Genomic DNA, 26,333 nt, shown 5'->3' on the forward strand with positions numbered 1-26,333 from the left:
TTCTGCTGAATGACTTCACTTCGAGGGTTTTACAATTTCGTTTGTGTTGGTAAGGTTCAGAAATCCCTGTTGCAATGAAGTGAGTTATTATTTTCATCTTTGTCTTCCAACACTTTTGAACCCCCTTGTGAGAATTGAATGTCAGTATATGGGCACAGGGGCATCAGTAAAGAAAAAAAAAGAAAACCCACCGTAATGGATTCAGTAGCACAAATCCTCTTCTGGGCTCCCCCTCCACACTACCTGGCCAGCATCCAGAATAATGATCACTCAGTTATAGTCCATAGGTTTCCCCTCAGGCTCCTCACTGCCTCTTTCAGAGCCAGGAGAGCAGTTAACTGCTCATCATTCCTGGCTCAGGTTAATGTTTGTTTGCACACCTAATTGACTTCTTCTAATTATCCTTTGTTAAGGGTATGAGTCATTCCTTCAAGGTTTGAGCTGTCTAGAGGTATTCCTCTCGAACTTAATACTCTCTCAGCAAATGTTTTATTTAGTTTTGTCTCCGACATTATTTCCCATCAATAGTCCTTACCCACGGCCTGAAAAATGGGAAACAATGTTGTATGCACCTGCTAAAATAACTGCTATTAAACAGTAAAACTCATGCCAACTAATGAGGATATGCAGACTTTGGCAAATGCCTCTAAGGTGGCAGAATCAAGATCATGGATATGGATGCAGAGAGCAAAATGTAACCTAGTTGTGGTGGAGAAGTCTGACCGACTCTTTAATTTCTTAGTTGTATGATACTGCAGTCTTAGAATGTGTTTATATTATCGAAGGATATTGATTGCTCTTCTGTGGCCAAAATAAGCTTAATTTTCAAACAGGGATGACTGGTAACTTGGATTTAAAATGAAAGTTTTGGGGTTTCACCAGTTTGCTTTTGGCAGTAATAACTCTGCTTTCCTGAGTTACAGAGAGTCTGTCAATGCACAGCATTTATTTCTACTGTAGCTTATATTCTTGTAGAGAAAATCAAATTATGTCTGTAACGCATTTTTTTTTTTTCCTCAACTCTTCATCCTTTCTTCCCTCTCTGAAGCCCCCACCAGTTTGTCCCCAGTGGGATACTGCATCATGGTTTCCCCAGGGGACAAATCTGAAAACGTAACGATCGCCCACAAAAATGCTACAGCCACCCAGCCATGAGTTGATCCTCCCAAGAGCTGGCTTCCTTGTTGCAGTGATTCTTTGCATCAGTGCCTTGGAGCTCTCTCAGATCACCATTGCAACTTCAGTCGGTGCCTGCCAGAGGCTCCCCTAGACATTTCTCTGCTTTAGTACCGTATCCCTGAGTTTCACAAAGGCGATATGTAAGACGCAGCCCCGTAAGGTTTACTGCTACGAATGAGCTACTTTCAGCACCACGGCCAGCTCCTGCGTTTGCATTGAAACGGTTGAGTACAAGCTGCGCCCATTGTGAGTTTCTGGTGATGGATGTCCTCTTTTTCTTTGTGTCAGGATGAATTATCATAGGTGATTATGCCTCAGATTGTGTATCCAGGGCCCTCGAACAGCGCTGAACAACATTATGCAATAAAACATAAACAGTAAAAATGTTACCATGAGGCATTACCTCATAGCTGTTGAATCAATGCTTCATTTACTCTCATTTGCATTTAATTGCTCCGGCTAATGCTTAGCCTGCTACATGCATAATGTGTTCCAACAGAACTAGTTAATAAACTCAAAACTTTGCAGATTGCTGTCCCCATAGACATTGCAATGTTAGTACACAAGTGGGGACGAGTGTAAGTAGAACTACCACCATTAGCCGATTAGTTGATCGAAAGAAAATTACCTGCCAACTATTTTGATAATCGATTAATAATATTTCTAGCAAAAATATTAAACATTTGCTGGTTCTAACTCCCCAAATGTAAATATTTGCTGCTTTCTTAGGGGTCCTAGGGGTTTTGATCTGTTGGCTGGCCAAAGAATGAAGGAATTTGATAGACCTATTGATTAAGTGCAAACGTGAGGTGGAGAGTTAAAGGTCTAGAAGGTCAATCACAATTCAGATCTGCATATTACTTCTACACTACACTCAGAACAAACAGACCTTCACGAAATAATCAATATTTAGGACATCACTACTGAGTCAGGATTTTAGTGTACGAGCCAGTATGTACTTTGGCTTCAATGCAACCAAGTGCAGCAACCCATTCGCAGCATTTATCAGTGTTATCGCTCAGTCATTGAGATGTCAATAGAAAGTATACAGCAGGGCTGCCCAAACTTTTTCCCCTGGAGGGCCAAAACTGAAACTTAATGGTGGGCCAGGGGCCAAAAGCAAACACTTTTTGTATTGAATTATATTGTTAAGATGCAAAAATGTTCCCTAGGAATCCTACATATTTGAAGAGCATTTTTACCTCAGATAAAATAAAACAAAATAAAAATAAATTCACTTTTTTTTTCTCTAGAGGCATCATGCAGGCCAACTCAAACCATATTATTCGTTACTTTCCATCATGAGCTCCACTTTGGGCAGCCCTGCTATACAGAGTTTGACATTTTACAAAAACAGCCACTTTCTTTATTGAATGTCGGTGTGGTGACATGATTGTGCCCAGAAGCCAGGAAAATATAGTTAACCATACCTTATAGAATATAGATTATGGTTATAAGCGTGTGGGATGTTTTAGTCAAGAATGTCCTTGAGGCTGTTGTACTGACAGCCATGTATTTGTTTTGCACAGGCAATGAATGAACTATAGTGTACTTCTCTTAAATATCAGCTGTGAGATTTTTATGGCTTCAGGAACTGACCACATTGCTGTGTGTGTGTGTTTGCGTGTGTTTTCTGAACATCTGTCAGCCATGTGTCCTGCGATCAGAGTGACTCTGCGATGTGAAAACTGCTCCAAATCTGTCAAACAGCAGAGCGGTGTGTTTTAGCTTTTCAGAGGGAAGTTTTGACAGCATGCAGCCACAGGATCACCATTCTGAACGTTTCTTTGTCTTTGTCACGGCAAAAGGTGTGCTGTTTGATTTGGTATTAGAATAAATTAAAGTGTGGCGGATTTAAAGCAAAGATTATTCTAATTAACCCATTTAAAGGCAACTTAAGGAGGAATTTGGCCAAATATTGTTGGAGCAAGATCTTTTAAGGAAAATGAAATCAGTAAGAATCACTGGTTTTTTTGGACCTGCCTACTTTTGTATTCACTTCACTCTATAGAAAGATTCAAAATTGGACAGTTTGACTTATTTACATTTGAATCTGGCACATCGGATTGTCTTGGTGGCGTACCAACTGCTGTGAAGTCAAGTGTGTTCCAGAGCATCCAAGATGGGTCTTTGTCACTGGTAGATTTTTTTTGCGACCACCTGTGTGCTTCCTGTCTACCTGTCGATGAAAAGCCAGTCCTTGGTCAAACCAGGATTAATTGTACCGTGAACTTCCCTGCTTGTCTCCCACCAGCAGCTTTTGTTTGCTTTGGATCCAGCCTTTGTTTTTCCCATTTCGAGAGACTGGGTGGGGAGCATCTGCTTGCATGGACCATCTGCCTTGGGACTCAGGCCAGAGAAGAATGAGGGAAGGAGACAGGGAGGGAAGAAAGTAGGGTGAGGTGAGGATGCAGGGGACAGAGAGGGAGAGGTGGAGGAAACAGTGATGGATGAAGAGAGTGTGACTGATTGGGATGTAGAAGGAGGGTCAAAACACTGTTGCTGTGGCTATAACTATAGGGACAGCGGAACATAAGGTGCTTGTTTGTGATTGCTGAAGTCGTCTTTCATGTTCATATTTCCACCCGCGGGCTTGTTTATGCCACAGCTTTACTCAATTTGACTTCCTTGGATAGAGTGCCAAACAGCCAATGCCAACTGGGTGGCGACGCTTGGCCTCAGCTTGCAAACGTGTCTTTCTTTCTTTGTGCCAAGGTCATATTGAGGATAAACCGCATTCCCTGGTGCCCAGAACATAACAGGAGACAAAAGGAACTTTGGTCATGACCAGATATTCAGAAAGTCATACTTCTGTGAAGTGCTATGTAGTGCACAAAGTACCTCTGAAGAACAGCGTTTTATGACTTTTTTATCACACATCATTACATGTTTCATGGCTGAAGTTCCTTGTAACTTTGTGCTAACTATGCCTCATTAAGTTTTAATTTGTTGTTTTATGTGTCGTTATTGATATTTAATGATGCTCTTTGTTGTCATTCTGACACCAAAGACGTTTCAGTGAGTAAAAGGTTTGGGTGGCAGGATTTGTTTCTTGTTTTGTATGCTAATATGTTTTAATATAGATGTTTTAAAAGACAAAATGTGAACAGACTGGAAGGAGAAGTGAGGAACTGTGAAAAAGGCGATCTATTTTTAGGTTATGCAAGCTTTTTACACTTTTTTTATTGGATTATTGTAATCAGAGCATCAGAGCTTTTATAAAAAGTGAAAAGGAATATATATATATATCTTTTATAAATAGACAGTATGAGGGTAACAATTCACATATCGCTTAACACCAAAAGAGCTGGCAAAGACAGAGATGACCATAAGCAAAAAAACCCATGAGTCAGCTAATAGTAAACCATGTCTAAAATAGTCAAGAAAGCAGAACATCACTCACACCACAACAAACACAGTGTAGATACCCCTCCAAACCACAAGAGTTGCTTTAATCAGAAATGAGTGGTTTATCTCTTAATGAATTGGAAGAATGAATCGTGTATTGTCTCAAATTTATTGGAGATGCTACTTCAGCCTTTAACATTTTATCACACCTTTTAGCATCTACTAGCACAAGCATCTGCTATATAACATTATTTTTATATGTTGTTGATTAGCCCTTCTATAACATTTTGCACTGTGGCATTATGGCTTGCTCCTCTGTCTCACGAAAAGTTGCTGGTTTGATCTTACCCTATCTTTTCTTGCCTGTGACCCTTTAATGCAAAGTTCACGTGATCATTCTGCATGTCTGTTAGAGGATTAAGTAGTTTATGTTGTTTTATCTTCTCAGAATGTTTGCGTTAAGTCTTAAGAGGTAATGCTATGCAGTGTTTTTCAGAAAAGAAAAGTCTGTAGTAGAATCTTGGCTTTAGCGTAGTGATAACCTTCATGTTTTTTTCTAGGGCTGTGTATTTATCCTTGGTTCCCTATGATGAGCTGGCAACCTGTCCACAGTGTAACCTGCCCTCTTTGTTTCAAGGGCATGCTGGGTTAGGCTCCAGCTCCTTACAAATCCATAGGATAATTAGCAATAGAAAATTAATGGATGTTGGTGATTTTGCTGTCTTTAATATCTTAGCTTTCTCAAAGGTGTAATTTTTACATTAAGACAATTTAAATAGATTTATTTTCTACTGTTTTACCACTATGCTCTGCTCTGCTGGAAACCTGTCATTCAGATCCTGAATGATTTCCCCTCATCATCTTTTTCAGTTTTGGTTTCTTTGAGATAAGATATCCTGTCACTTAAAGTCTAACCTGTAATCATTTGTATTTATCACTCTGTCTGCCTGAATTATTATCAGTCTACATACAAACACAATGAATAACTATGTGCTTTTGATCCAACTTGTCAACTTTGTCACATCTCACTCGCCCACACTTACCCTCTGCTGTGCCCCATAAAAAAGAATAATGGAGCTTACATTAAAGAATTAGCCATATGTCTAGTAGGATGGCTTTATCCAAGGAGCCCTTGATGAAATGGTGTCAGAGCTGAACATCATACAGGCCATATGTGGAGGCAGGCCTGGCACGAGTGGCCAACTGGAGGGTCCGTCTGTCTTTCTTCTTGTCCCAATGGGGGGGCTCAAAAGCCTATTTTGGACTTTAGTCTCTCCAAAAGTCCATGTCCTACAGGGTACAGCCAGCACTGAATATAGACTACACAATAATACTGCCATTCCAATGGGAGATTATGACATGTAAAGCATACAGACATGAGCCATATGCATGAAAATAGACCTAAAAATAGACTGGAAATATAACAGCAGTTTGCATAGAACAATAACTGTAAATGGGCTTATCTACAGTGGCTTAAGTAATTATCAGTAGATGCTTTTCAGTGCTATGTCAACTAACATTCAACCTTGAAAATCATGGAAAGAATGTGTCTGCTGTATGGTAGTTGTTGTATCCATGCAATGTGTAAGGGTGACACCAAGTGGTTATACAGAGAAAGTGGTGTCTAAGGAGTAAAGAATAGATTTTCACACACCTTTCATCCAATTGTTAAGCTGTAAGCCTGTGTAAGGTGGACAGATGACACAGCACTGTTTATTGTGTGTAAGAAGATATAACTGATGACGAAGCTGCTCTTTTTAGTTACAATTAATTTTGTCCATCTTTTTCTCTATAGAGCGTTTGATCTATAGTGAAAATTGCCTATCACAGACTCCCAGAGCCCAAGTTGACACATTAAGGTTACTTTTTCAGTCCGAAACCCAAATTTATGCAGTTGCTTATCATGGAAGACAAAGAAAAACAGAGAATATTCACAATTTAGGAAACGTAAACAGTGAATTTTTAGTATTCCTACTTTAAAATGTATTTAAAATGATTGATAACTGATGAGAATCGCTCTCACAATAATCAACTCATTGTTTCAGCTCTGGCTAGAGTAAACAATGTACTTGTCTGTAGTTTTAATGCAGACTAGCTAATTATGTTTGATTTACAGAGTCTGAAGCGATATAGAGAGCCAAAAGTATGTCAATGTTGAAAGAGATTTTTAATATATTTGAAATCAAAATAAAACTACAAAATGCGTTTATGATTTTTATGATTCCCATGATGTAGTTGGCAGTCGGGAATTAACCGATTGCTTGTCAGTAAGCAGATTTGTGTGAAACTGCCTCTGTTTTAATACTTTGAACAAGTATAGATGGCAGCTAACTTTACTGATCTTTAGTCTACAGGTCCTTCCACACAAACTCACCTAGGCCCTCCCAGTTTATGTCATGGAATTTCTTGAAAAAAACACGTAAAAAATGTCTATCAAATTCATAGGACCTTGTAAAATCTCATAGACAAATCTGGCGATCCATTTGTGTGTTCCGCCTTCTAGCCTCCCAGCCTTTACCTTTGGTGGCAACTGTGAGAGTGACAGCAGTGTGGATGGTTCGATTAAAGAGGTTCAACAGCGGGCCCCAGTTACTGATTTAGGTTCCTTATATAGATGGCAGTTTAACAGTTTTCAGATTTTACAGATTAGACATTCAGTATGTCAATAGCCTGAATAGATGATGGAGAAATAGAGAAAACATGTTTGATTGATTATGCTAGCTTGCTATATATTATAGACTAGTTACATTAGTTTAAAAAAATATATACAGTATATATTTGATTCCACTTCTGGCAAACACCTTAGTCCTCTGCACACCCGGTGTGAAGTGTATGGTTTCAGACAATGGCGCTCTTCATGAAATAAAAGCTTGTGTACTTTGCATTCAGTTTGGTTCCAAAATTTTAGTTTACTACTCCTGTTGCAGCAGCTGAAAACTACACAGGTTCTTTCCCGATTGCTTAGACATTGCTGTCAAAAGCAAGGTTGCATAGAAATTAAAGGTACAAGTTGAACATTGTTGGACAGCTTGTGTGGATATTGTAGGAAGATGACACCGCAGTAATGGCAACTTGTCTGCTGTCGGTGCTTCGTGTATGGCTGTACTCCAAATACTATGAATTTTTTAAGTCTGCCCCTTGGAGCTAAATTTCATCCTTTTTCTGATTCTTTGTCTGTGCCTCACCATTTGCTTATTTTTCACTGGATTGGATTGAAATTTGTCATAAACATCTCAGAAACCCGAATGATGATTTGCAACATGTAGCTAATTTTTATAATCAGAAAGTACCGCTGCAGCAATGGCGATTTATCTATGGCTGGTACTAGATGTTATATTACTCCCTCGTTATCATATATATGTTTTTTTAAAATAACAATTTTTTTAATACTTTTCAGCTGTTGCAATAATACATCCCAGTGGCTTTATTTTCTAGGTACATATTTGTACTGTTTTGACCTCAGGGTTTTGCCATTTTGTGTGATACCTATTGAGCCTTTTTGCACTCAGGAAATTTGCAAGTTACAACTTTCATTGGCATGCAGTGACCCCTACATTAGTTATGCAGTAGCCAAAAACAAGTTCTTTATTTGATGAGCTGAAAATGAGAGTATCCCCAGAGACAATGAAAGTGACCTTACAACATAAACCTCCTGATAGGCTGTATTCTTTTGTATGCTTCGCTGCCACAATGACACGCATCCTCACACAGAAGGTGCCCCGAATCCCTCCAGGTGCTTGTATAGTCAGCGGCGCAGTGTCTCTGTACACGCTGACCGATAAAGAGCCACTGTTATCTTCAGATAGCAGGCGCTGCGGCTGAATAATTTATGGAGGCATTCCAACACATTGACTCGGAAAATAGCACGCACCCACAGAGGGCAGGGAAGTGGTAAAAGGTTCGACGTGTGTGTTGTTTTTTTCTTGTATGAAAGTGCATATTGAAAATGTCTATGTATACAACTTAATCCTAGCAGTATGTGTTGATTCACACATTTTCATAAAACGCCAATATGCCACAGTCCATTAAACAATTGTATGGGGGAGCAAAGTGTAAGAGAAACTAGGCAAATGTGAACTGATGGACTGTCCACACTATTCATTTTCATTATGCTGAGTCGCCTTTTCCCGAGAGAGCTTTGTCAATTACCCATTTAAAAAGTGCTGAGCCTGTTCTCACAATAATTAATACCGGTGCATAATTGCAGCATGATAATGAACAATGCTGTGATTGACACATAATTGTATCAGCAAGATTGTTAGGTGGGTATCGCAGCCCATTTTTCAGTATCTTGTGTGATCTTTCCATTAGCCGTTACAACTTAATACTTGTATTTTGAGTAAACCAGTTGCCTTCTGGGGCTGCAGGACATGCAAACACTATAGAAAGGAAGCTTCTTCCGGTGAAAGGTTATATAAAGAAGTTATGGACACCTTTTCTTCTGTAAATCTGATCTTGGCTTTCTCATTGCCAGTACGTTCCCCTTCCTATCAGATTACTCGACCATGGTTCAAGAGGTGATTGTATCGATTTCAGGTCATCTTCAGTAAACAAGTGAACAACCACTGTTTCCGCAAGGACGCCATTATAGAGCGCTCGTGTTTCAAAACGAGAAAGAAAACAGATCCTGGATACACTGGTACATGGTGTGACTTCATCGAGATGAGCCTCCATCTTCCATCTTTAAATACTGCATTGCAGTTTATTTAATCCACAGGGTTGCTGCCCCTCATGCATTCTGCTAATTTTAGCAGCCACTTTGGAGGACAAGGTCGCGGTTGGTGTGTGAGAAATTGGAAAGGGGAAGCATGTGTGTATATGTGTGTGTGTTGGAGGGAGGCTGAGAGATGGCCAGCCTTGATGCACATAGCTCAATGCATCGTCTGTCTGGCACTGCTGCGACTACCAGCTGACCTGCTAACACTGAACCACAGGGTTTCTGACCACTGTGACATTGGAGCTGGAGAGGAAAGATGGCATTGAAGGCATTTCAAGCTGGTTGGGCTGGTTTGAGGCAATAATTTAAAAAAGTTTGGAAATCCTAAAAAGTATTTTTCCTGGAACTATTTATTTATTTATTTATGCCGTCTTGACAACAAACCAGAGCGGGCAAAAAATTTGAAGAGTGCACTTGTAGAGTGCACTTGTAGAGTGCAGATCCCTCAGGTGTGTCTGGGGTCAAACTGAAGCAGTTGTCAATCACTTCTGGCCTCTGCTGGCAGGTGAATATGGAAAGTGTTTAGCTTTTGCTTTTTATCTTTTCGTATCATACACACGTACATTAAAATAAGGAGATTCTCATGCAGGCTACAGTAGATTTCATTAAAACCTCTAACACTACAATGAATACGTGCAGGCCTAAATTAATGTTTTCATTTCCAAAAGATTTAACATACATCAGGCTCCAGTCAGCTGCTACATCCCTAAGCACTAACATTACACTAGAGTAGTAAAGGCAATTATTGAGCTTTACTAACTAATGTGGTGGAGAACATTTAAAAAATAAAAGAGGTGAATTCATGTTATGTTGCTGATGCTGCTGGGCAGAAACCTCCTTTGCTACGGGTAATGGCTCCTGTAATGGGCTATTGCATTATCCTTGTATAAGGTTTTATGGAAATGCACGGCTTGGTTCAAATGAGCCTATTGCCTTAAATGTGCATCCTCCATCACTTTATACTGAGACAGCAGGGTTGTTAATATTCCTTAAGCTTTCCTAAAATCACCCAGAACACTGAGGCAAAAGGATTAGAGTCCCAGTTGGCTTTAAAGGGACGGAGGACATAAATGTGTGGGAAAGTTCAGGTGCAATGCTGTTTGAGTGGTTCTGAATCTGACTACATTGAGCTTCTGTTGATAGGACACAACCCAAATACCTTTTTTATTACAAATTAGCATTTTAACACCCTGGCACTCGAGTTATGAGACTTGAGACTTCTATTCTTTCAGGAACATGATGATATTTAAAGATGATTCAAGTTTAGCGACAGAGATTTGTCCATCGTTTCTATTGGTTATGATTTAATTGTAAACACAGCTAAAGCTAAGTTTGACGGCGCAACAAACTCAACCATTCAGACAAACAAACGCATGCCGAGAATTCAGCAAAATTAAGAAACTAATATAAAAGTTGTAAAAAACAAAACAAAACGAAACACATTATCTTTTAACCCAGTTGCATTGTGGATCTGCAGAAACTGCTCACAGCAGAACATGAAATCCTGTAAAGAAATATTTTAGGATTGTAATTTACATAATGTGTTTGCTGCTTCGAAAGGGCAGTACATTTAATGGGAAAACACAACTAAGGATATAAAGCCAGGTGTATTTTTTAAAATTCAGACCTAGCCCAGAGACACATGCACTCCTCTCAGAAATGACCTGTAGCAAAATGGAAATGCTATGATAATGTTCTCATTTATTCAGTTAAAGGTGAAGTTTTGTGTGTGTAGGGCTTCAGGCTATAGCTGTGCCTTTTGTTTACATGTGTATGATGAAATAATGCATGCAAGGTGAAGTTGTTTTCAGCAGCATTTTTAAATAAATTATTTTCTACATCCACAGCACTCATCAAAACCAAAGCAATGATAATCTTAACCTTTTGTTACCCAAGAATAGATCTCATTTCAAAATACCTATCAGCAAATTACTTACAAAAGCCTATATTCAGTGGTTAACACTGCCTGTTCTTTTGCATTTGTTAACTCCGTTGTACTGTTGATGCTGTTCTTTTAAACGTTTATTAGGAAGCTTACCTGCCAACAGCTGTACCTTCACTTCAGGAGAGTTCTTGGCAGAGTTTTTTTTCCGGTCTGTGCTGACATCCTGGGACAACTCTACCAGACTTTTTCAAAGCTCACTGAAACACTTCACTGCTTCCTAAACAAAGTATACTACTATACAAAGTAAACTGCTTGTGCTAACAAGCCCATTGTACTTAGAAGCCTTGGCTTTCTTTAGTTGGTGTATGTTTGCTTGGTGGTATCAGTTACCTGGGAGGATCCCTGTGTACATATGGTAGCTGCTAATTTCTGTGTGATGCTGCTGCCATTAGCTGTGTACAAAGAGTGTATTGGTATTATGATGCATATAAATGATAAGACTTCCATTTTCCTCTATGCTCTGATGAAGGCCACTAGACTGAAACATTAGCATATTGGTTGACATGGCCTGATGAAAATGAGATAAGCCGACTTTGTTCTATCATATATTTGGGTATTCAGTAGTTGGAATATATGACTTTGGTTTAACACTGGGAAGGTGCATCCTTTCAGAAATCAGCTACAGTATAACTCGCTGATGTTATATCCTGAATTAGTTTTATTCATGAGTCCCCTGATGAAGTTTTTGGGTGGTTTCCTCTTGGCTCAGTGCAAATGTAGGTCTGTAGTAGAGGGTAATATGGGGCTGTCCCGAAATACCATTTTCAGTGCTTTGAAGCTACAGTGAGAATTTCCTATGGATATTTGAAGCTTCAACAGCTGGGGAGGGGCTGCTCTACTATATGCTGTACTTTCCTCAAACTTGCAGCCATTATTTGCCTATATACTTTGCTGCTTGTGTAATTACGAGTCTAATAAGAGATGAGGCAAGGAGAGGGGTCAGGTCAGGTGGCAGCAGGATAAGTAAGGTAGTCCAGACTTCACTCTAAGATATTTTCCAGCTCCTCCTGGGGGATTCCGAAGCATTTCCAAGTCAGATGATATATATAATCTCTCCAGCATCTTTTGAGTCTACCCCAGGATCTCTTACCAGTTGGATGTGCCCGGAAAACTTCCAAAAGAAGGTGCCCAGGAGGCATCTTGATCAGATGTGTGAACCACATCATTTGGCTCATTTCGATGTGAAGAAGCAGCAGCTCTACTCCGAGATCCCGTCGTGCTGCCTGTCTGACCTTGTTACTCTACCACTATGGGTCAAGTAGTCATAGTATTCTTTAATTTGGTTTTATGGCAGACTCATCAATGCACACAGTAGTTTGTTTATTCACGTTGTCTTCACACATATTAGCTATGCATTGTTGATGGTCTGTTGATGATCTATCTATCACTGCTACGTGTCGCTGGAGGATAATGTTTTGTTTTGGATGACCACGCAGCAGTTGGTGCCCGTCCCACACATACTCTTTCCAATGCAGGTTTTGGAGGAGAAATTTAGTGTTCTCCATGCTCATCCTGTTGTATGTTTTCAAGGAGTGACAAGGTCAGAGCCATGATGCCAAATACTAACTCTGTTAATATTTATAATATCATGTAAGTCTGACTGAATTGATTTCAGAATACATTACAGCAAACTGGATCTGACATAATCAATAGGTGTCTGTTTTAGAGGAACAATTAAGATTTAAGTGTGCAAGGGATCCACAAGCTCCATTGGCCAGCTCATACACAAACCACATAGCACTTGAAAGTCTACGTTCAGTAGCTAATGTATGTGGATCATATTTCAGTAATTGTTCATGGACTGACTTTAGCAGGTCAGATAATCATAGCTGAGTGATTGGATGGGAAGTCTAATCCACCCAACCCCATGCAACTTTCAGATTTGTTGAATGCTTGTATAAATGTGTAACAGTATGGTTTTACAGAAAGTTTACTTAGTTTGTACCTTTGTTATTATGATACAACAGGTCCCAACCAGAAGTTATTAGTCATGTCATTCAGATTGGCTCCATGCACTGAAATGTAGACAGATATAAAGTAAGTAACCTCACGCTATCATGGAAGACTTTTCCTGTTCAGGAACCTATTTATAGGTGTAATATATCATATTTTTCCATTAAAGTGTCTAAAATTAACTAGACCATGTTATATTATTTGTTTAGGTGGGTACTTACATTATCCCAAATGTTTCCAACAATGTTCAAACCCCTAGCCCCCAAGAAGAGCGCCAGGTTTTGAAGCCAACTTTCATAGTGGCCAAACCATGTAATTACAACATCACGTGATGCACTGGGTCCCAAAAAGACTTTTTCCTAGGAGCCTACATTGTGAAAGAAAAAAAAATGGAGCATCACATCCCCTGTAAAGTGACACGTTTGTCTATCATAATTTGACCCATTTCGTCCAATAAAATTTGATAAAAGCCTAGAAGATTATCTCTTTCCAAGTTCGTTAGCCAGCTCAGTCGGAAGTCTCTAGTGCGCTCACAATGTGGGCCCCACAATGCGAAAGATCTGGGTATTTATTTTTGGCTTCATGCACCACTGAGCAGCTTTCGTAGGAATGAACAGGTTGCCATCAGCAATGCTGTATCCAGATTTTTATTGTTGGATCCATGGTTTTGTTTTTACAGCTGTCAGCGGTGTCATATCCTGTTTACCTTTAGTTGCTATAACTTCCGGACATCACGGAGTGATATGAGCATTCATTTAGAGTTTGCGATGGATGTTAAGAACAATAACTCTCCTTCTTTGTCTGTATTGGTCTCCATCAACTCAAGAGAAAATTATCTGGCTCTTTAGCTGCTGAATGCTCTTTTTTGGTGTGGGTAAAATATTAAAATGGCTGGTTGTAAAAGAACAGTGTGCTGATAAAATAGCAATCATTTAATCCATTGTTAACAACAAAATATTGATTATAGCAGCTTTAAGAAAACTGTTATTGGCTAAGAACTAACTAGTGCTAGTACTTGACTAAAGTGGTCTTGAATATCAGTCAGCAGCAACGGCTTCTTGAACATAAATTATTCAATATATCGAGGACGAAGCTTTCAAACTGTCTCCCTCAGGATGAGGACGTACGCCCGGCTGTGCTCACCTAACAAGTGTCACCACAGAATCCATATCGTACCGCAACACCGCAACCAATCTGTTCGCTCGTTTCAATCAGGCGGGTGTCGCGGCCTGCTGGGAAAGGATGGCTCTATTCCCAGCTTTCTGTCCAGGGCCCCCCTTTGTCTTCTCAGGTACAGAATATGCCTTGCTCATCTCAGGGGAAGCAATTAGATTTAGCTTTGCTGTCTCCCCTTAAGCATAACCATCTATCACTACACGATAGTTAATTTTATGTGCATTTAAATGTAAGCTTAAGACCATTTGGCCGATGACCAGGGACAAATCATTTGCATATGATGTATGTAAATATCTGACACTTACTTTATACTGTAGCATAAATAAACAAATTGCCTTGAGCACTGCTGACAAAACTTCCACTGCAGACATATTCTGGAAGACATTAACACTGTGGTAATAGATTCAGGGTAGTAAAGTCTATGTGGTAATGACTGTGCTGTGGTATGCGTCATCTTAAACTAAACAGCTCAGGACAGAGTTTTAAAATTCGCCCACATATGCCCTCCAGCAAGACAGATACTTATGTTGTTATTACAGATAAGAATGATGTGGCAGTTCAGACATTAATGGCTGTCTTGTTAATTAAAATGATCAAAACAATTTAGTGCACACGGAGATCAGAGGGCATGCACAGGTACAGGACAGTGCTCCTGATGCAGTTGTTATAGTTCAGATTTACAGCCCAGCAGAGTATGCACAATATATTGTTTCAGCATCGACATCACAATGTGCACATCTGTAATAGTCACATCACCTTATGGGCAATGTCAAGTAAGCCAAACATACAGTGCTAAAACTTTTTTGCTGCTTGATACAAAAGGAAAACTCACAAGGTTTCATTTCCCATAACTAATCTACAGGAAAAGTCCATCTGGTATTTCATAATTTAGCAATGTCAGTTTCTCTCCAATGTCATGCAGCCCTAGTGTGCATGCTGATATGGTGCTTGAACTTTGAACAGGTCTTTTGGTCCTTTTCTAACTGCTGGTGTCCTGAAAGTTGTTGAGGCTGTGAATAATATAACAGTGGAAACAAAATCTTTCCTGTGGTTGAGATTGGTGGTTTTGTTTAAAATATCTAAATAAATACTGAATGGATTTTCCTTTTAATTTGATAAAGATGTTCCCCTCAGGATGAATTGTAAAAACCATTAAATCAGTTTTTTGTTTTGTCAGAATCCTGCAAAACTAATGACATTCCCATCAGACAGCTGTACATTGTGCTTCATGCTAATCAGCAAATGTAAGCACGGTCATCAGCATGCTGAAGTTCTCATAATTGGGTTGCATAGGGTTGTATGGCTATATCATACAATACTAGTCTTTCCTGATCAAGTGCAGATACGATACCGTTTCATAGTTTCATTATGAATCCCTATTTTACCATAGTTTGATTAAAACATACTTTTCTTGTTTCAATTAACAAAAGTCTGAAGACCCACATGTCTGAAAACAAGCAGCCATATATAAAAAAATACCTGAATGAAATACTGTATATAACTGTCAGAATACTTATTTTAAGCAGGAATTATGTGATCAAATAATAATTAAACAATATTATGAATGTACTGAGACATTCACTGTCAGCTTTGAGTACTTTTTTTCAAGCCAACTCCCAAGAAAGCACTGAAGTTTAATACCCAGCCCATCTCTTACAGATTAGTTGTTGTTGACAAATTAAAACTGCGTGTGTGTATTGAAGTCTTTCATGTTTTTTAAGAGGCTCAAGGAGGATGATCAAAGGGACCCACTGTGAGTGCAGAGCGACCAGCATCGTTGACTCTCTCCTCTTCCTCAGATACTTGAATAAAACCACAAACACAGTCCTCTAACTTGAACCACAAGTCATAGTGTCCTCCAGAAATTCCCTCCCTCACTCATTCACTCTCTCTGCTTCACAGAGCAGTCTGCGCTCTCCCATTCCTCCTCCTCCTCCTCCTCCTCCTCCTCCTCCTCCCACCCCCCTTCACACTCTGTTGATCAGCTCAGGAAAGGAAAAGTGCTTGCGTGAAACCTGAGGATCACTTGCAGACCGAGGAAGCAGAGAGAGCGTGCACATCGCACTTTAGCCCGCAAGGTAAGATGATGCTCAGAGGGACAATTGATAACAGTTAGAACATACATTTTTTTTGCATTGGAGTATATAATTGTGTGATCTTGAGAGCAGACCAAAAGCCCTCAAGCAAGAGTGGCAGCATGATGTGTGATCTGTTGATGTCTGAAACTTCTGCTCTTGAAATGGGACCTTTAGCGGAGGATTGTAAAGATAGTACTGAGTGAGGTAGGGTATCGCTATGTCATGTTTTATTTAGTAGTATCTTAAAGTCTTATACGTTTGTCTCCAGGATGATTATCTGGAGACAATCATGATGTTGGCTGGTTCAATTTGAAACTAAGTGTGAAGCAGATTGTAGGCAAGGGACCATTTCATTGCATTAAGACAATCTGCTTGGTGTACTTACTTTAACCATCATTAGTCCTCGAATAGCCGGAAGAATAACTAACCTTCTTGAAACAACAGCTAAGGACACATAAGACAAGCATTTTTCGGCTCCAAAAGGGCACGCTGAAATGTCTTGCATTTCATTACGGCCACACATAACTTGGGGCAAAAAAACATTCCAAATTAGCATTTGTTCTCAGGTGTATTGCCTGAACTTGTGACAGTTTGTTTTGCATGCTGCACTGGCTGTAGCTATTTGTGTTTGAATGTTAACTGGAGGGTGGTAAGGGGTCATGATTTGAATTATGAGGCTAATAATAATCGCCTCTGTTTTGCAATTTACATTTAAGTACCCAGACAATTACGCCTGTATCTGTACAGGATTTACTCGTTAATAACGCCACACTGTATTTCAAAATAGAGAAGTTCCAGCCATGTGTTCACCAACCAAGAGGAACCAGTGGAGGGAGGACCTGCAGCATTTCCGTAAAGACCACGGCTTCTCCAAGAAAGTGCTGCTCAACTGCTGCCTGGTGCGGCGCATCATCACCTGGGCCTCCCCAAACCCAAAAGGTAGAAAAAACACAGATTTATGGCGACAGATAGAAGCTAAACCTAGACCCAGGTGGTGTACTGACTGTGATTTAACTCCCTCTAACTCATGCTGGAGGATAATTGTCTAGTCTAGTTACAGTTAGTTTAGATTTGTGTTGTTCACACAAACAAAAATTAAGATTAGATACTTTGACTAGTTATAACATCTGGTTTCTTTTTAAACATGAAAAGTAGGATATCTTCATATTTAAAGAGAAGGATGAATGAACAACTTTTCTATTAAATATAAGTGACATTATCGTGGCAATGGAAGGGATCTCCATGTTTTTATGCAAGGCAAAATACAGATTTTTTTATTTTTATAGACTGGTTAGTGCCTGGTGAATTTACCAATTTTTTTATGTCCAGGATGGACATAACAGAGGGCAAAAGATGTTTATCACGTACTTACAGCATTATTTATTACAAAAACAAGGGGGAAACGGCATTTACTGCACTGAAAGTCAATTAGAAAAACCATAAGTCGGCCAAAACATGGTAAAGACAAAGATGTTATCTAAACAGGAGAACTAAGAAAGTTCCAAATACAAGTCTGGGAAATATCAGTAGCACAGTGTGCACTTAAAGAGGACTGAAGACACATGTATATGAGATTGGATTAAACAGTAACACAATACGCCCATTAACTGTACTGTTGACCTCAGATTTGACTAGGTGAAATGGATCGGAAGCAGTGGAGTGCAAAGCGTGCTCGGTCCGAAGCTCTCTCAGGCTGTCTACACCGTTAAAAAACACATAAATGTGGTATTGATCAGTCACCCTTTCACCTTTTTATATGAACAAGAGAATTTATGATTTTTCAAGAGTGAGAAATGATCAGAAAAGCGCTGCACCATGAGTCAGTCGACAGCTCCAGTAAATTAATTCACTTTGAACCTCGATCAATATTGATTACTTCTCGGGTTATATATAAGCCGTATAGGTTTATAAAACAGGATTTATCGCTACATTACCTTGCCACAGGAACAGGCAATGTATAAGGCAATAAAATGCAAAGGGGAAACACAAGGCCATTGGGTCACAGTTAGACACACCAGAGCTTGAATTAATCCCCCTGTAAGTAAATAAATGTATTTTTTTATTATTTTTATTAGGAATTGCATATTTTTGAGAACTCGAATAAATGTTGGCATATAAAAAACATACTTTATGCTTTTTTGTAAGATAATTTGTTGTTCAATTCTGTATTTATGGTAATGGCACTGGTAATGACAGAAAACCTTTTCCAGTTTTTGAAATATATAAGGTGTTTATTTTGCCGCAAAAAAGTTTCTTCCCTCATCTGTTTTCATTGCTGTTTATTAGTCACACTTCCTTAGTTGTCGTCATTGTGTTACAGCTGAGTGACGGTGTCAAACATTACCATAAAACCCGGAGCTTTGTGTAAACGGCAGGTGCTGTTTCACATTGATATGGCTTGTCAGATGAATGAATTGTTTTTGGGAATGATTTAGGGTGCTATTAAACAGTCATGAATGTCACCGCAGGGACTAAATGACATCTGCAGTGAAGATTTTTCTGCAGGCGAAAACAACAACAGAAAGACTCCAAAACAGCTGTTCTTGTCATGAATAAGAGAAGAGAGATTATTCACGTTCACCTTTTGTAGAGAAAGAGAAAGCTTGTCTCATTCTGTGTTGATAAGAGTGGGGCAGGTGCAGCTCCTGGATCACATACTTGGTGCAGTTTCTTCTTGTCCATATAGGCCCCTTTTTGTGTATCTGTATGTGTGCACCAGCACTGGTGTCATTTGAATCTACAACTCTAATAACATGCGAGCTGGTGGCCACAGCTGGAGCCACACCGAGCCCAGGTGTTTCTGTTAGGCACCTTTTGAATTAGACAGAGCATTTGTTCAGACTTTCACTCCTCTCACTGCTACGTTTTCATTGGAAACATATTGCCTAGGGCAGGCTGCAATTTCATAGAAGTTGTTGCTGGAAGTAGCTGAAACAGGAACACAGCGGTATACTGCACAAAGATAGACAATAACTTTTTTTTCCTATCTTTATTTAGGTGTGAAATTGAACTTTATCTTGCCAAAAGCTTATACAGACATCAATTAAACCATGACTCAGAGAGCACAAATTAACACTGTTTCAATAATTCGAGAGTTATTTTGGATTTTAAGTCTCCTCACCCAGCATGTGTGTGCTGGTAGGCGTTGTCGTCATTAAGCGCCGTCTGAAACTAATAATATTATCCCCTGGCGTTGCCCAGAATAACCTCCCAGCACGCAGGCGTTCAGACTCTAAACCTGCCAGGTGGCATTCGTACCCTCCGGATGTTGGAGCAGTCTCCAGAAAATGAGCGTGCTCACTAAAGCAGGTGTTTCTAGAAATACACGAGCCCCACGTCGAGCCCACGGGACAGAGGTCTGCCCTGAGGGAGCCTTTCACAAATCCCTGCTGCCTCTGTGACTCACTCAAATGGGTCAGTCGTTTTATCCACTGGAGGATGTCATGACATGCGGTGCTGAACGTCCAAACATGTTTTTACATACATACAAGATTTATTTGTGGATCAGATTTCTATACAACCAGATTATAATTTACTTTTAATCGAAGAATTATGACTTTTTACTTCACATCTCTTCATTGCATGCTGTTACTGATAAATTTGTCACAAGTGAAGTTTTATTTTAAGTTTATTTACATTGTAGTTGATGCAAGAATTTGAATTTTGTGACTCCTTTTTTTTTTTTACAATGAATCTGTGCTTAGATTATAGACGCCTTATGCACAAAATCCATCACTGGTTGTACCTCTTGTTTCCTGCCAGGAGAGGGCAGCAAGCTACAGATTAATGAATGGCTAAGGTGATGCACTGTTAGCTGCACTCAGTGCAGTTTAGCAGCAGTGCCTTGAAAAATATACAGTTTTGCCAAAAAATGAATGTAATTTTGTCACAACCTAAATTAAATCATAGTATGTATCACTGAACATGTGTATAATTTGCTGCAGCAGTGTCTGACATACTCTAAAAGAACAAAACTAAGCCCGTAGGCCATTAAGATACTACATGTGTTAATTCTTAATAATGCAGCATGCTGCAGTTGTTTGCATAGCTTATATGGAAGGTTGGGCACATTATCAACACCAGCACTGTCCAATGTAGTCCAATTTAACAGCCTTGCAAGATGTCACTCTCCCCACTGAATACATCACGTGTCTTTTAACACTCACACACAGGTGGTGATACTACTGTCATAAATTCAGTGAATGTACTGCAGTGCAGTAGTAATTCAGTGCCCTCAGATGCACTCACTATAGCTGAGGTGTGTCTCTTTGCTGATGTTGGCAAGGCGGTGCAATATTAAAATATATGATGGCAGGCATATAAGAATATAAATGCTCGACTCTGCCTGATGATTGGACATAAAACACTTGGCGTTAAGAAGAGCTTAGCAATTTATGAAAAATATTATCCAGATTGCAGGTGCTGCAGTTTTTTGATAAAGGTGGAATGTGCCACAGCATAGTGTTATAAATGATCATTGCGGTGCCATAGATGAGGGTTTTCCCACAAATGATATTCTCCAGAAGTAAGGGAACATGCTTGTTTTGTACAGACCCCAGCACAAATCATCATCATCATCATCATTTTTAGATATTTTTCAGTGAAAATTAAATGCAAAAATGGCCATTCCCACTCATATTGTGAGTGCAATATCTGTCAAAATAGTCGCAATATGACATATTTTCTTAGCATTAAGTTCAGCCCTAGCTTAGAGTAATGTTTCTGTTTGAGAGAGAGCTGTTTGATTATTTGTCTATTGGATCTTCTTTTGTTTTTTTGCTGATAAAGAAGATAGTATTGATTTGTAGGTATAAACTAAATAAACTGCTCAATGGAAACTCTACAGTGCAGTGCCATTTAATTCCTACTTTAGCCAGCACACCTTTCCAATCTCTGACTAATATTTCCCTCAGATCTTTGCCAGATCAACACAGCTTTAGACATACAATCTGGACATGCTGTTTCCCCAGTTCCCAGTTTCTTCTTATGTATATCCACTTACCTTGAGACTACGTGCCAGGGTCATGTCCTTCAAACAGCAGAGAAACGGCCTGAAAATGTATTTATCTAATGTTTTTGCAGAGTCGGCAGTAATGAAACCTCACGAGGAAGTTAAGAGTTCAATGTTGCAGGGTTTGTTTTCAGACTCAGACCTCTGGCTTTCTGAATTCCGCACACGTCAAGATGTCTTTGTGATAACTTCTCGTCCAAATCCCACCGCGTCTCCACGCTGATGTGAATTTAATTGCTGAGAGCTGCTCGCAGTGTGATACCGCATCCAGCAGTCCGACACCATGGTGAGAAGCATTGCTAAAAGGACCCTTAAACCTTGAGAAGTAATATCAGTCACCGTGATGCTCTGTTAAGGAGAAAATGTTAAACATCATTATGAGTGTCCTGGGGTGTATGTCCTTGATGAGTGTAATCCTCTCCAGTGATAGAGTTGGAAGATATTTTTTGAAATCACATATTGGCCAATAGTTTTAGGCCACGTGTCTGCTCCTAGAAAAGCAGCTCGCTTTCCATTTTATTCTATTTCCCCACTTGGTCAAGAGTGCAGGCCTCTGTAGATGTAAGGTGGAAATGGGAAAAGGCAATGATGGATTAGAGGGGAAGTCGAGGCAGCATGCAGCCTCTCAGTTCCAAGGAGAGGGGAAGAAGAGCGATCGCCCAGGGACTGCTGGCTGGCTGCAAGCAGGCATGTCGTACTGTTGTCATTCATTTGATTCATATGTTGTGAAAATGGTTGCTGGAGAATGGGGGGGGGAGGATCCTACGGTGATACCTTTCCCTATCATTAATCTTATTCATAGAGCTAGCTAGGACTGGTGACAGCTGGGGAGAAAATACTGCACGTTGTTTACAACTAATGGGCTCAGAGATGACGATAGCGAATTTGTTGGAATGCAGCGACCAGTGTGTTTCACATCTCTGCATACTTGTTATCTTGCAGAGCCTCAGATGTAATGGTACGTTGGTTCTGATCTGTTAGATACAACGTTTTTCATGTTTTCCACCAGGGACATGGCATTTTACAACACTCTGTCTTTCAGTTGGTGTGCTTTTATCTATATTAAAGGATAAGTTCACCCAGAAATTAAAAATCAGTCATTGTCTACTCACCCCAATGTGGATGGAAAGGTTCATAGTCCACGCTTCCGAAGCGTCACAACCAAACAGCGTTGCAAATTTCACCCAAACAACTGAAGCAGATGGTGACTTGTTTTGAAACCTAACAAAATAGCTCCTTACAGTTCTCCAGAAGCCCTGAGATCTGTATTTACCCCCTCAACATGCAGTTGGGCTTGTGCACCCACATAGTAACATCAATTTTAGCAGTATTTGAAAGTGGGCCACAGATGATCATCAGCAAAATGGCTCTGTGCTATTTATTCATTTAATACTCTGTTATTTAATATTTTTTTAACAAAACAAAGTAAAAAAATTAGAGAGAACAGAGCAAATCAGTAAATGTGTAGTTCCCCCCTTTTGTTATGGATCACCACTTTCATCACTTTCCGATACATAAACAGTCCAGTCGGGTAAAAGGTTCCCCCACCCCCTCTCGAAGGTTTCACTTTGTCTTTTAAGAATATAGAATAATATATCTTCTCCATTGCACAGCAGTTGCTGAGTATTTATAATCATCATTGCTTTGTCATTGAAAATCAGAAAAGCTTTCTGCTGGCCATTGTACAATGCAGTTAATACTCTCCCTAACAATTCTATAAATGGCTCAAATATCACCCAGCCGAAGCACACACGATTCGAGAAGCACTTTCCATTATGTCACACAACAGTGAGCCCGGCGTTCTCTTTCTCAGCCTTGGCCATGACCCGCATGCCTCTGTTGATAAACAGGGATTAGCAGCTAATAGCCAGGGATTAGTCAGAGAATAGGCGACCCCAGCGAGCCATGTTGTTTGTAAAACACCCTAAAGTAGCCTGTTGACAGACAATAACACTTACACTCAACCGTGGCCATTGGATACAGCTAACTGAGATGTCGGGTGGTTCAACAACGTGACCCACGCGCTGGTCGTCTCTGTAACCAAGCCGGGTTCTTTTTGTCCGAGCTATACCAGGACCTCAGTCTAACCTACACATCATTAAATATGCATTGTTGCCACATGCAGGTGTTTTTCCACAGACTTGGTAACTCTCAGAGGGAGCAACATGTGAGCTTTAGTCCTGAAACAATTAGTTAATGAAACGATTAGTTGGTCAATTGACCATTCAAGTAAAAAATTAGAAAAAGGGCGGCAGATAATGATTATTTTAATCATTTAGTCATCATGTGGCATTATACGTACAGCCCATTATATACTACTCATACTTAAGGAGTGGAAACCTGTCAATCATTGCCATTTTTTATTTAAAAATAATGAATGATCAATAATAATAAGAATAATTGGCTATCAAAATTGTTGCTGGCAAATTGTCTGCCCATTGACTTATCAGTTACCTAATTAATTATTCATTTAACTTATGAGAGGAAGACTTAAGACAGAACAGTCAAAATAGACGCAGCAGCTGCCGGGATATCCTGACACTTAGTCCCTGCTGCACGTCAAGCTCCAAAAAATGAAACCTAGATTTCCCATAATCTGATAACCCTGATGACATCACAACGATATCACCAAACCCCTACCTTTTCTCAGGTTTAAAGTTTATCTTTGACTTTAGAAACAGCAGTTAAGACAATGATCTGACCACATTCAGTAGCTGTTCTCGAGCCTTTGATCATATCATTTTAACCAGAAAAAAGTGCTTGAGAAAAAGAAAAGGAAAGATTATTTGAAGTTGTACAGTTCTGTGACAACTGGGCAAACTATGTGCTGATGGAGATCATGTTCTAGGATCAAACCATCCAAAACATTGACTCAAGGGGCCTTATAGTGAGATACGGTGAAACACAACTGTCCACAGGGACCCTTTGGATTTTTTTGTAATTATACAAAAATGTACGTTCATTGTTTCTCACCAAAACACACTGTGTACATACTGGAGGTCTAGAAATGTGTTGAGTATATGTCCTTCCTCACAATACTTAAAAAGTAGATTTAAAAAAGCTTATTTAAGGTGGGCGACGCCATCTACATGACCATCTTTGTAGCTATGCTGTGGTCAAAAGCTCCACAGTCTACCTTTTTATAACACAAAAAAAAATAACCAACACATTCATCGATTGTTGATAGAAGCAGTTGGTTGCAGTAAAGAAAACTGATGATCAACAGTTAAGTTATCCTCAAGCAGGTGACTTTGTTTCTTGTTTAGTGGAGCTGAGATATTAAGGTTAGTTATTAGTTTCTGAAAAGTTGATGTGAAGTTAATTAATCATCAGCTTCTTCTGCATAACTTATCCTTAACCTGGCCACCTTGTTTTCCTCACACCTCCTCTGTCCTCTCATCTGCCGGTGATACAGCCGTTTGCTGGTAACCTACTTCAGTCAAGTGTTTGTATTCTAGCAGCGGCCTGGGCCCTCTATAAATAGGCCCTCCTGATTGATACCCGGTACAGTGAAACCTCGTAAGCCTTTGGCTGCTGCGGGGCAGAAATGACTTTTCTTGTGTCTGTGTTGCTAGGCTTTAACACACCTGTCCCTGTCACGGCCTAATTTATCTCCCCTGCCTGTTTGTCAGGCAGCATCCAAGCAGCAGGCAGAGGTTCAATGCCAGGCCTGAAAGACCATGCAAGTTCATTTATATCCCCCCCCGAGATAGCGTCTAATAAGGTGTGATGTATTTAATGTTCAGCGTGAAGGATAAGCATCTCTGACCGACTGTGATTAGACATTTCTGGGTTTTGTAATGCTCTGAGTTAAGTCATTTTAAAGTAACCTGTAACATTTGGACTTGAATTGCACAGTTTTCTAATTAAAATGATGCAACGGATGTCTTATCAATACCCAGACAAGATTTTTTTTTCGTAGCTTTTCTAATCTTTTGGAGAAGCTAACTGGAATACATCAAAGAACAGAAATTGCCATAAACTAAATTCACTATCATCTGGAAATGTAAGTGTAATGTCTTTTTGACAGCTGGCATAGCGGCCTCCTGATAACAAAAGATTGGAACTGCCTATGTCCAGGCTTCATATTGCTGATTTGATCCATAAAACTGTGCTTTAAAAGGCAATACTACAGATCAGCTCAGGACATCTTTATCACAATCTATTGTGAAACCTTACTCTGACTGTAATGCAGCATTTGTCATGACAAACATGTCATGTGACATGTTAGTGACAAGTCTAACACAAGGTGTGGGCATTGTCCCAGATGGCTGCATCAACCTGTCACTGTGGGAAGAAACAGAAATGAGATTGAAGTCCTACTGGGAGCATCCCAGTGTAGCTGCCATTCAACAGTCCACCTGTCTGCAGATTGGTCCCAAAGGACAGGGTGCGGGTGCTTACTGTGTGTCAGGATTGCAGAGTAGAAAAGTGTCATCATCGACAAGCCTTTTTGTGAGATGAATTTGCAGGCAGATTGTAATGTTGGAGTTGTTTTGATAGTTTTATTGTAAATGTGATTGGCATGCTGCTTAATTGGCTTTTCACTGAATAATAAACCTCGAGTGTTTTTATAATTGCCCACTTTGTCAAATGAATCTTTTTTTTTTTCTTTTTTGTCATTTTAAACTTACTCATTAAAAACTTGAAAATAGTTATTTGTGATGTTTAAACTACATCAAAGCTTTGCAGAAAAAAGTACATTCATGTTCTCTTCTTATCAGTGACCATAGTTAATAGGAGTTTAAATAAGAGATTTTCCTTGAAGGTAAACTATGAAAATATCAAGAAATCAGAGAACAGAGTTGGTGTTTCTGTCTGTTTGACGATGCTAAAATGACTGTTTTTGTAAATGGAGTCTGGTGGATTTGGCAAAAGCAACATAGTGTCTGTTAGTGCTTAAAAAGAAAGATTTCCCTTAGGTAA

The 26,333-nt window shown here is 39.6% G+C and overlaps 1 protein-coding gene across 2 annotated transcripts in view; it reads left to right on the forward strand.

Moving 5' to 3' along the window:
- kcnip4a (potassium voltage-gated channel interacting protein 4a) overlaps positions 1-26,333 on the forward strand; it is a 137,656-nt gene that overhangs the window by 939 nt on the left and 110,384 nt on the right. The window contains exons 1-2 of one of the 2 annotated variants that reach the window (XM_084344871.1): positions 16,252-16,396; positions 17,184-17,335. The exons of the other annotated variant lie outside the window; for it this stretch is intronic. Of the exons in view, the coding sequence (XP_084200997.1) occupies positions 17,197-17,335 (139 nt within the window). The 5' untranslated portion in view covers positions 16,252-16,396; positions 17,184-17,196. Of the gene's footprint in view, positions 1-16,251; positions 16,397-17,183; positions 17,336-26,333 lie in introns of those variants that run through there. 2 annotated transcript variants of the gene reach the window in all.

The sequence above is a fragment of the Pagrus pagrus genome (genome assembly GCF_965226575.1).
Source record: "Pagrus pagrus genome assembly, chromosome: 22".
Taxonomy (NCBI): domain Eukaryota; kingdom Metazoa; phylum Chordata; class Actinopteri; order Spariformes; family Sparidae; genus Pagrus; species Pagrus pagrus.